Source organism: Argopecten irradians, chromosome 4 (assembly GCF_041381155.1).
Source record: "Argopecten irradians isolate NY chromosome 4, Ai_NY, whole genome shotgun sequence".
Classification (NCBI taxonomy): domain Eukaryota; kingdom Metazoa; phylum Mollusca; class Bivalvia; order Pectinida; family Pectinidae; genus Argopecten; species Argopecten irradians.
The window spans coordinates 22696211-22709104 of record NC_091137.1 but is presented as its reverse complement, the minus strand read 5'-3'; the positions used below and the strand labels follow the sequence as shown (position 1 = coordinate 22709104).

Here is a 12894-nt window from a genome sequence, read left to right as displayed (position 1 = left end):
ATGCTATGTGGACAACAGTTTCCGGTCTCTGATAATTGATTAATAAGTTCATGACACCCTAGGAATGTTGGTATATCTTTAACGTATCTTAATTATACAGTACTTACAATGTCTAAGTTCAATTCAATTTCATCAAATCATCACTGGCTCGACATACCTTTCGTTTGATGAGAATATACTGTTTATGGAATGTTTTACAAGACGTAAAACCTTTAGAAAATGCTTAATTGTGTAATAGTAAATTTTCTCGCATATCATTTTTTCTTTGTTCATATTTGTCTTCAATGGTAAGTTGTTTTTCGTTTTTCGCTAGTAGAAGTCATTTTAATCACATCCTCCGTCTTCAGAACACACTCAGATACTTAGTGTTGATATAGATTTAATATCGTAACAGACACGTGTGATTGGAACTCACCATTTATTAGTATTGTATTCGAAATCGATTTATCTTGGCATGGTGAGTATTCGGATCTCAGAAGCATGAAGGCTGAGTGTCACCTCGCGGCCGGTCGGTCGGCTTAAGCTTTCGATTTAGCGGTATGAGAACAATAACTCAATTGTTGCCAGGGGTCAGAACTAACCGATTTCAAAATATAACTAATTGCAGTTTATTTCAAATTAAGCAATATTTCAATATATCTAAGTTCATTAATGCAATGCATTATATCTTTGATTGACCTTGACATTGAAATATTGACCAAAACATCATGAATCTTGACGGTGATCTGTTTGTATAAATACATTTGAAGCTAGAATTGGAAAGCAAAGCTTATGTATAGCTTACACTATTATAAGCGCCTGATACGTGTATTCCGAAGGCCATATAGTCCCATACCAGGTGCGTACTGTACGCGTGCATCTACATCATTTTCCTGTTCATTTTAGAGTTATGTAATACAGGTTGGTTATCTTTATACTCATTTAACAGGAGAGGAGAAAATGTAGCGGCCAGACCGGGATTCCAACCCGGACCCTCCGAACACTAGCCTAGTGCTCTACCGAATGAGCTACATGGTCGCCGATAATCGACCTAGTCCAATCCCACTACACACATAAAAAGGAACCATTTCTTGTCTGTATCACAAACTATTTAGAAATCGTAAATCGATCGCCAGCATATGTCTCCCATTGGGAATATAGTCCATTTTATCAAGAACGTATACATGTAGATGAGGTTTATATGTTCAACTGTTAGTCTGTATTGAAATTGCTAGTAACCATCTATATCATATATGATCCGATTTTCAACTATAGTCATTGGCTAATACATGGTCACATGGAGGTATATAGAGCTACATCGATATTGCGATTGCGAAAGCGTCCGAACATTTGGCAGGGTGCCGTCCTATAACCATCTTATATGAAACTCCATATCTGATATAAAAAGGACCATTGATTCGATCAATATGATTTTTTCAATATGTAATTTTGCGTGTTCGATAGTAAATAGCACAGATATGTAACAGCTTTCGATATATAGAGCGCATTACGAAGATTGTCTGTAAAGCTCTGGCATCTACATGTGTATAAACAATAGATTCCATAGGAATACAGTTCAATGCTTAGATATTTATTAAATTTTCAGGCAAATGGCCTTCGGACCTTTCGGACCTCGATATATAAGGTCACGGTCACTCTATTGTTTCAGCACGCGTCCTTTCCTCCATAGATATATTTCAACAGGTAATGAATCAAACATGAGAAATCACTACGCTCTGATTCACTACAGAAACGACATTAATAGATTGGGTAAAATATGTGTGGCCTGGGGACAACCTGATTCGCCTATCCTACATTCCGTACAGGTGCGTTATGTGTCACTGGCCTTGCCAATCATTTCATTCATAAAAATTATATATCACAGGGACATACGAATACGTCATTTATTTTGTCAGTTTTTAGTATTAATGGAAGTGATACCCTAATATATAGACTACAACTTATTTCTATATAGGTCCATGTGAAACAGTTTTGTGTACAACAAACACTGCACTACGTTTTCTACAAGTAAAAATACAAAAAGATGCGTCAGACATGCATACTCATCATCTGTATCATTTTGTCTTTGTAGAAATGTTTTGTAAAACTGCGTTCAACGTGAGATAATTGTTATTCCTTGTGTATTACACACAGTATACAACGTACAGATTAAGTATCTGTGAATAAGAAACAAAAATCTGAGAAACGTACAGTTGCGTATAGATGATTTTATAATAAAACAATCTGATAGACACAATACCGTAAAGCTGTCTGTCCCATTGCGTAACTTATTATATTTAGTGAAAGAAGACGACGACGAAGACGTCGTCTTCAAAACCAAAATAAACAAAAGTTGTTTTTTTCAATAACACTTAAAACATCACAAGATCTACATTAATTTAAGCCTTGATACATGTTACAAAGCCAAACACTTGCAAAAATCCTTGTACATTTTGACACTGTAATGCTGGGCAATTATCAACCTCGCTTTACAATTACATTTTAAAAATCAAAAGCTATTTAGATACCCGTAACGCATACTGATTCTTAGTAGTACCAGTTTATGGAGTGAAACGAAGGGAAGTAACTCTGATATATTAGAATTATATTAAAGGTTGTACATGTCTAAGTCCAAAGACGAACACTAGAAATGAAATTACACGTATTATATTATATCTTTTATTTAAAGATAACATTACAGAATGCAGCGAGACAACGATATCGCGTAATGCAACAGAAATGCCCCAGTAGGAAATCCCGAGAGTAGCACCAATCAAAACATGGAATGACAACAACCAAGGGTCTCAACTAAAAGTCACAAAACAGATAAAACTTCCATTGAACTTCAGTTGAGCCCAATGGTAAATGAACCACAGCCCAAACCACTAAAATACTACCCTACTTTACCCAGAACCCCGCCTTACATGTAGTCCTTCATCAGAACAAACAACATCAGCTGCATTGGACAGAACATAGGATTCGGGTTTTAACTATTTTAATGCCTCCCCAATCAAGGCACACCCATTGGAATCAGCAGACAGTACATCCAAATCTTCTATACTCAAACATTAACACTATGTCATCGGACAGTAACAACTATATATACAGTTTTATACTGATTATTTCCAATACTTTTACATAGACTGTCACTCTCACACGTGGTATACACAATTCGTGCCAGGTCCCTGTGGTAGTATACTCATTCTAAAACGAGTTTCACAGAAGCCTACACACAAAACTCCAATTTTACTAACAAGCACATTCAAACATCCATCGAATATTAAAATGTCTCGACTTTTTTTACGCATGGTCAGTAAAGAGATTAAAAATAGCCTCGCCAAGATAGATTGTCAGTGCCTAAACTTTAATCCAAGATGTTCACGAAGCTTGGAATTTCCTCAATCTTCAACGTAATAATATTAGCGAGTTCGATCACAAGCTATAGTCACCGTAGTGAAACTAAAGTGTGATCGAACTTACTTTAGTTTCATGTTGTGCACATGTGCACAGAAACAAAAAATTGTAATGCGCATGTCTTATCGACTAGAGCTCAACCACCGATTTCCTTTAGTCGTTCAACGTTAACTAAACTTCTTTTGCGCATGCGTCATTTTTTGAAAACATGGCAGTGATTGGTTGTGGCTTACACGCATGTGTAATCTCAATAAATAGAACAGCATGGCCATAGTCATTAGTTAGTGATCGAACTCGCTTAGTGAGCAGATATATTGTCGCGATTGAGTATATTTTAAGGGGAGTAACTCCAAAAATCTTCTAAACCGTGAATGGAGTCATGTAGCCAAGTCAGCCATCATCCGAGCTATAATCGTCTTTGGATCAAATACCTCCATTGCAAGACGGAATAAAATTGCAGACTTTACCAATCTGCCAGAAACTTTGCCACAAAAGAAATTCGATCCTCAAAATACAACTATGAAAAAAACCTACCTGAGAACATCAAAATAAATCCAAAACTATTCTGGTCTCACTTCAGATCCAAATCCAGAGTAAAATCAATCTTAGGAGCAATCAAAAAAAAATGGCGAATAACAACCAACAGTATGGAAACAGTTAATACATTAAACCACTACTTTGCAAATGTATTTGTCAAAGATCAAGATGCTGAATTACGTCATAAACAGGATGAGATAGTCAACATAACATGTTAGAATAAAGGGTAATAAAGTCCATCCAAGAAATAGAAATCCAAACAAACTTCCTGGTCTAGACAACCTACACCCAAAGTTCATAATCGAAACAGCAGAAGAGCTAAAATGACCCTTTTTAAGAGGTCTCTTCAAAACTGCTAATTACTATCAGCGTGGCAAGAAGCCAAGTCACTCCATTATTCAAAAAAGGGAGCATAACAGATCCCAGCAACTCCAGACGTATTATTTTAACATCGGTCCCATAAAAAAATCATGCAACGGATAGTATGGTCGAAATTACTTCATTTACATTTATATAGAGAGTCGGGTGACAAATATAAATGTGTCCGAATGTGCTCACTAAACTACACCTACAACGTCATAATTTTACATAGCTATCGTTGGAGGAACGACTTGAGGGGTTATCTTTTAGAGTACGGGTCATATGTTGTATTCTGTTAGAGTTTAGGCTGACGAGTCAGACGTCACAAATATGTCTCTAAAAGTCTTACAGATATTTTGTTGTTTTGTGATGACCGCCTTGGTAACATGTGATGATGATATTACCAAGGAGGCGTTGTCTTCTCTCCAGCAGCAAGTGCACACATTGCAGACCGCCTTCCAACGCCAGAATGGTGAGTTATGTTTTACTTATTATAGCTTCATAGGCATATGTCAATTCTGTAGATATGATAGTGTTAATGAAAGGAACACCATTATTATATGAAGAAAAGACGTAAGTTAGGAAACAGAAAAGACTTCATTAGCATTTGGCTTTTCATTTGAATTAATTGAATTATGTTTAATGCATATTAACTTACTTTCTGAATTTCCTATTTGTAATTCTGTAATACTAATTTAGCATATAAACGTGCCATTCCATCTTTACATATACCAGAGTTACCTCCCTTACTCTAGGTATCCTTTGTGACGTCATTATTTTGTGAACGAAACTTGCGCCGTGTACTCCGAAAAGTATGACAAAATACAGAATAGAAATACAATGTTGTGTATATGGTAAGCGTAATTTGATGAATCTTTCATGTAAACATCTTGAATTGCTCCATGATCCTTTGGATATTTACAGCGTGTTCGTTTTAGCAGAACGTTCTGGTTTTTACGGAACGATCATGATGTTCCGTTAAATGGTACCTGACGTTCTGCTGGAACGAACCAGTTCGTCTGGCATGTCTTATTAAGGGTTCTTAGTTGAAACCAATATGGCCTCTGGTGAAAGATGTCTTTGTATATATATTGAAAATTTATTTTACAGTATCTCTGTACTTCTGGACACTATAAACTATATAATAAATCATATAATATTTTATTAACGTGCCATACATTTTCAAAAACATAAAAAAAAATGCATGATTGATAAAATGCCCAGCTATATTGGCTTACGAGACACAATATATTATTATATAAAAGCCTTATTACTAAACTCAGCTACGGTAATCATACATGTTTTGCAGAAATTATGACTGACCTTCGCATGTTACATCCGAGAAAATTGCGTTTTTATCAACACACACAACGAAAATGACCGAGCAAAGCGTAATTATTGTAGTTAACATATTGAATTTGAATCATAGAATTTCCAAAAAATCTATTTACTACTCGTATTATACCAGGCTGTTGTCCGCCATGTTGGATTTCGCGTTCTAGGAACGTGAAAAAACCTTGAGTGTACCATTTAACGAACTCATTCTAAGTTCCACTAAACCAAACACGTGTAACACGTGCCTATGTATAGCTAGTTCTGTTCAGTAACTTTCAACGGTAACTGTAAGCTATTGCTATATATATGACGGGGTTTTGTGATAGTCAATGAAATGGTGTTAATTGAAGCGTATTTTCAAGAAATTATCGTAATTTTTAAAAGCATTTCCGTTTAAATCTGAGCTACCAAACCATCATCAACAGTTAGATTTTATGATGTGCCATCTGTAAATAATTCAAGTTGAATTTAATAGGTAAATAAGAAAAAAATATGCTGAATATATTCACCAAATAATTAAGGAATAGATTTTTATTTTGTTGAGGTTATGAGGGTATAATGATAATGGAGCCCGTGTAAATTTTATGTATGCTTCAGTGATATAGCACTATAAAAAGGGCAATAGTTCCACTATACAAGAAGACACAACATGAATGTACCGCAGTCTCCCAAAACACGCACCTCGCACAACATATACGCAACACACCGCATACATGGGAGGCCGTCCTTACATGACCATAGCTGTTAATAGGACGTTAATTAATTAATTAATCAAACAAACAAACGTGCAGGAGAGTGTGAGAGTTTTTAATTTTATTTGAATATTTCTAAACAGTCATGTAACTTTTTTCGATTTCTCATACATAATGTATATGTCTATTAGAATAAAATTCAAAATTGTACATACAATTGTTATTGTTTGAATATCATTTCAATCCAAAAACGAAAAAAAAACACACAAACGATTTTAATGTATTGATAAATATCTCATCGTGATATCATTATACTTTTGCAGAACGAATGGAACATCTTGAAGCTGAAAACAAAGAATTGAAAGGTAAATTATTATATGTATTTAATTAATTAATCACTCACTCAAATTTAGAATGCTTTATAAAACATGTCAGTATTCCATTCAAAATAATAGTTGCTCCACATGGGATTGTATTAAGTGAGTATTTAAGTCATCACATAATAAGTATCAAATGACCTATTCTAATCATCATTGCGGCTCACTGTCGTGTATTGTGCGTCGTTTCTTTGAAAATAACCTAAATTATCTATCTCCTCAACAGACCTTCTGATGTAAATTAAATGCAATTTGTGCAGAAATATTCTATGGCTTAAAGTCAGTCAAAGTTGTGAATTTCATCTGTTTTTGTTTTGTCGGTTTTTGTAGGAGAAGAAAAATGTCTCTTTCTGAAAAAAAGCAAATTTAATTCATTAATACAAAAATAGTTAAAGTTGATAATATAGATATTTAAGGATAAATTGGAATATATTTTTGTGTTATGGATATGTAACAAAATCTCTGTACTCTTGATTTACAAATGTAAAAGTTAAAACGTGTTGCAAAATACAACATAGGGTAACAACATAACCAAACAACCATTAGTTCCTGAAGTGACATCCTTGTGATGAGAAATGTTTTCATGTTACAGACGTTGGTAACTGTTCCAGATCATAATAAACAATGAACAAAGGGCACTAGTGAAATGTCACGAAATGAACAGATAGGATTAATGACGACAGTGATAAGCTCTCATTTTAAGATTCACGTAAGAACGCATGTGAATTAAGAACGAGCCGGTCCCAGTTTCACGATCTTTACTTAAAGCTGACAATACAGGTTAAAAAACGTGTTTTGTGACGTAAACGACAAATAATTCAAGCAGCATGTTTTATAAATCGTTTCCAAATGCAGTCCATGGTTATAAAAGCACTGCTAGCTATTATATCTAGGTATATATAATTAGACGGAGCCGATTCATGTGTTTTTATTTGGGATTTGTGAACATGTTTGATTATTGGTAGCGAGAGAGAGAGGGGTCCAAAATAGACAGAGAAAGAGGTTGGGGGGGGGGAGATAGTGTATGTGTGAGTGAGAATAGCGATCTTTGACAGGGTAATGTGTCTCATAAACGATTCTTGATATTTTCTTAAATCTAGTTGAATTGTTTTTAAATTGCATTGTCAACTTAAGTTAAGGAACGTTGGTGAAACTGGACCCAGATTCAAACTCTAGTTTTAAAATTTCAAGTTGAAGAAGTCATGCAAATTATCACTTTTCTTCTGAACCAAAGCATGCATTTCTTGTTGTTTTCTTTTCCAGATTATTTGCATTCACTCTCAAGCACCCAACAAAAGAGAGGTAAAAACAAACTTAAAAACATAAACGCATATTATGAATTCGGTATTGTTAATACGAGAAATCCATGGTCTGATAAATCCAAAAATATCAAATTCGTTACGACATTTGTAGTTATGTAACCACAATATTGTGATAGATTCAGGAAGTCGACATAAAAATTTCACTGGAACAATCATGGAAAAGTGAATGTAAATAAATACATGTTACACAGTATGTTGTGAACCTTGTTTATTGAGGAAGGTCAACAGGAATTTCTTTTTTTCACTCCTATCATTCTCTGGCTTTCTAAGACCAGCCGGTGTAGAACAGTGACTCCATATTTGTAGGACAGGAATCAGAGAAATAGTTTGTATAAGAAAAATAACATATATTATATAATAATATATAAAGTTATTCACGGCCGGTGAATGGAAATTCATCATATCATTTTCTCTTCGGGTGTCTCTGGTGTGTGGGTTATTACAAAGGTAAATCACGAGATGTCCCGAAAGGAACATAACAACTTTTCATTTCAGTCAGCCAATAAGATTGTAGCGGAGGCCAGTCTCGCTCATGCATAATGTACAGGGAAAATAGGATGATGAATTTCCACTCAGCGGTCGTGTACAATTTTGTGTTATTTTTGTTGAAACGGGGATGCTATCGTTTATCATTTTGTGTAGTTGTGTGGGATGGTTTTGAAAGGAAAATTCTTTTCTTCGTTCTTTCCAACGTTAGTAACCGTTTTCAAGCCACTAAATCTAGGTGTACCTAGAACGTCTATCATTTTGTGTAGTTGTGTGGGATGGTTTTGAAAGGAAAATTCTTTTCTTCGTTCTTTCCAACGTTAGTAACCGTTTTCTAGCCACTAAATCTAGGTGTATAGAACGTATATGTTCTATTATGTATGATTTTTAACGATTTTTGATCTACACCCATTTTATACGGCTAAAAATGGTAACAATTATAGTGCTTATAAACTGTAACTTATTCTAAGACCCTTGTGATTTGTAGAAGAGATATTTAGCCAAAGATATACCTTATATGTGAGGCTAATAGAGTATCAACCAGCCCTCATATATTCATCTATTTCTATTCATACTTATAAGTTTATTTTCAGGCTATCCGATATCAAGTCAAAGCATTGGGTTCTACGCAAAACTATCAACTACCACTGCCCTCGGCGATCACCAGATCATAGTGTTTGACATTGTGGTAACCAACGACGGTAACGGTTATGACTCCAGACACGGCCACTTCACTGCCCCCGTATCAGGTCTATACGCATTCTCACTGACTGCAATGAACCATGGAAGCGAGAGGGGTATTCATGCTGCAATCATTAAAGAGGGACAGCTGATTGGCGATGTCGTCACCAACGGAGATACCTACGAGACTGGAAGCAACTTTGCTATTGTGCGTCTACAAGCTGGTGAGATGGTTTGGGTGGAACATTATTTTGACCCTCCAGGATTGAACATCCATGGCAATGGTCACAGTGACTTCTCGGGGTTCCTTATCCAGGCCTATTAAAACAACCGCACTGTTCTCTTGTTTTTTGAGATTGTTTTAGAAAATATCGGTATATGTTTCCATAGATTAAAATGTTATCAAATACATGGTTTCTATGTGTTTGTCTGTGTGTTTGATTTGCAATGCCTTTTTTCAATAGTGGTCTTTAGAGGCAATTGATAAAGGATATATTAGTCTAACTGCAATATACAGCTGTAACAGTAGTCATTTGCATGTATCAAGTAACATTCTTTCAAAACAGGACTTTAATGATACAACTACAGAGTTTATACATAGATAATCGTAATATGGTTACTAGTACGTGAAGGAATGTTCTACATGCATATTTCACAAATGTTCAATTAAAATTAATTATCGGTAATATATGGCCAGTGACGGAACACTGTCAAAACCGCTGTTATTGACTGTAAAAGAAGCCATAATTACCCCTAGATGAAGGACCAGAATTTCTGAAGCAGTCACCAGGAGATTCTCCAACTCATATATACTATATACAGGACTGGTTACTTTAATCGCTGTCGACAGATTTGTACTACAGGTACTCTGGTCTTCAAGATCTGCAGATGGCTGACCAGGAACTGGGAACCATTGATTATGGTCAGTTTTACCGAGCAGAAATTGGACTAGTATAACTAAGTTTAGTTATGTAGTTTAAGTTTTATTATTGTAACAGGAGAGGAGAAAATCTAGTGGTCAGGCCAAGATTCGAACTCGGGACCTCCGAACACCAGCTGGATGCTCTACCGGCTGAGCTACTTGGTTACCAATGATAAACTCATTCCAATTCCGCCAGATTATGTTATTGTCCGAGTTAGCCATATATGTAGATTTCATCTAAAGATGGTACAAATTGAATGTCGGAACAACATTACCCTGTGTTTTTTCGAAGCCTAGAATTATCTTTTAGATACATACTTGTCAATTTAATGTTAAAATACTAATTTTAATCAAATGCCAAGAAATAGGATTAATTGCAAACTGTGCAATACGGATATAATTTCCGAATAATTATTTATACGAAAAAAACTTATCATATACGTTATCTATGTTCAGTTTAATGTTATCACTCTTTCTATAATTATGGAAAGTTGTCTTTATGTCTCAGAAGTAAGAATCAAATGAGCACTGCAACATTGAAATATCGAAAACAAACTCTCTCGCAAATTTCTACAACTCAAACATCATTCTAATCGTTCAGAGTTACTTCCCTTCCTTTCATTTCGTCTGTGGGCAATAAACACTAAGGGGCCGCGGTGGCCGAGTGGTTAAGATGTCTCGACATATTACCACAAGCCCTCTGGGATGCGGGTTCGAATCCAATGTGGGGCAGTTGCCAGGTACTGACCGCTGGTCGGTGGTTTTTCTCCGGGTACTCCGGCTTTCCTCCACCAACAAACCTGGCACGTCCTTACATGACCCTGGCTGTTAATAGGACGTAAAAATAAACAAACCAAAATAAACACTATGGCAATATCCAATGTTGACCTGATGTGATATCAGACTAACGGATTGGTGTTAATCAGTCTTAACCATCGTCCGCTCCAACATTAATGTATTCATGCTAATACTGATCAACTTAATGTCTGGCCAAACCAATTAAACTGAAGTGTTCAACTACATTTTGTTTAACATGGCGATAAAATCAGTATCTATATAAAAACAAAACTCATATCAAGTTATCAGAGCATTAAATGAAATGAATTTCCTTTCGAAGAATAAACATATAACGGAAGATTATATATAAGACGGAATGGAATCGTAGTCGTTTTATTTCATATTGTTTATGTCGAGACTATAATTTACATTTTGTTTTATTATTTGTTATTACCTACATAGTATCATTGAACGACTTATACAATTTTGTTATTTGACCTGAGGGGTTATCTTTCAGAGACATTGCCACATGTTGCACTAGTTATTGCTTATTGTGAATTTGCAAAGATGGCTCTAAATCTCTTACAGCTATTTTGCATTTTCGTTACAACCGCCCTGGTTACTTGTGACAGTGACGTTACCAAGGAAACTCTCTTTTCCCTACAGCAACATGTTCAGGCACTGCAGACATCCTTCCAACATCAGAATGGTCAGATTATGTTAACATGACAGATGCCAATTCTTATAATTGAAATAATGTGAATAAAATTAATGTAAAGAAATCAATAGCACGTAATATATTAAACGAAAATCTCAAAACTACATTTCAGGAACACACAGGTATATCCATTTTCTTCAATTTTCTTATTCGTGATTATTATATTTATAACGTACCAATTTTCAGATGATGTCTGGTGTATTTTCAAATATCTTGCTATTTTAATATTGCCATACATTGTACAATGCTAATCTGAGATTTGACTTAGATGTGTAAAATGACTTTTGACAATAAGATATGATTATATTCAAAACGAAGTTATCGGATTTGTTTACTTTATTAATGCTTCTGTAGTTTTTTTATCCTAGTACCGACTTCAATATTTCATGAAAAAATATTATTTATGCATGGAATGTTCGTTGAATGAGATAAAGGAATAAGATATCGCATTGAATTTTCAAAAGAAATTATCTAAGTCATCTGATGAATTACATGGCATATTTTATATGGGATATCTTCAATATATAAGACATTTTTGCTATGACGGTGTACAAAGAGGGGGGATAGAAATATGACCATTATTCAAGTAGTTGTCCTGACCTTATAATGGCGTCATTGAACCTGTTTAATATTTTTATAGATATAGTGAACGAATTTCTTGGTTAGAATTAAATAGAATACGTTCATGGTTGTAGCTAGTTATTTTTTCACTAATTGATTATGAAACGGCATATTTTGTGATAGTTATTAAAATGTTTTTTGTGTATAACAAATTTTCAAGAGATTAACCAAATTTTTAAAGGGACACTTCAGTGAGGCTAATTCTGTTAATTTAAGTTAAAATAAATTAAATTAACCACGAAGCACGTACGTTGTACCTTTACCCGAGTCAAAGTCATGCACGTTTAACAAATGCAACCCATAAACACTGAGGAGTAGATGAAATTATTTTTAGACAAGAACATGCGCCTAATAAGGTAAACACACTACTGTAAGAGCAATTTGAGTAGTTCTAGACAAAAAAATCTTTACTACACTTGCAAGGGTTCGGCATACAAGACATCCGACCACTATATATATGTGTGTAATGGCGTACGGTAAGCGAGTTTGAACATTTCACATACATTTCACTACAGTGGGCTTTTCTGGCATATCACAGTAAAACCAACTAATCTTATGTTTATTAGAACTGATTTGTTTCCGAAATATGTGCAAATTTTAATGTACTCTTATACTGAATTATCCCTTTTAGTAATCATGTATATATTTTCCATTTTGTCAGTTGTGTATTTTG

The 12894-nt window shown here is 34.8% G+C and overlaps 1 protein-coding gene across 1 annotated transcript; it reads left to right on the top strand.

Annotated features, from left to right (window-relative positions):
• The first annotated feature begins 4585 nt into the window (after window positions 1-4585).
• Window positions 4586-9599, top strand: LOC138322431 (complement C1q-like protein 4). Its single transcript, XM_069266459.1, has 4 exons — window positions 4586-4762; window positions 6641-6682; window positions 7958-7996; window positions 9096-9599. The coding sequence occupies exons 1-4, from the start codon at window positions 4621-4623 to the stop codon at window positions 9506-9508; spliced, it is 636 nt and encodes a 211-aa protein (XP_069122560.1). The 5' UTR covers window positions 4586-4620; the 3' UTR covers window positions 9509-9599.
• Window positions 9600-12894: the final 3295 nt, after the last annotated feature.

What these genes read in the sequence shown, in the direction of transcription:
- LOC138322431 (XM_069266459.1), top strand. Translation starts at nt 4,621, where the DNA reads ATGTCTCTAAAAGTCTTACAGATATTTTGTTGTTTTGTGATGACCGCC. An exon ending in CGCCTTCCAACGCCAGAATG is followed by an intron (nt 4,763 to 6,640) that starts GTGAGTTATGTT and finishes ATACTTTTGCAG; the next exon opens with AACGAATGGAACATCTTGAA. An exon ending in TGAAAACAAAGAATTGAAAG is followed by an intron (nt 6,683 to 7,957) that starts GTAAATTATTAT and finishes TTTCTTTTCCAG; the next exon opens with ATTATTTGCATTCACTCTCA.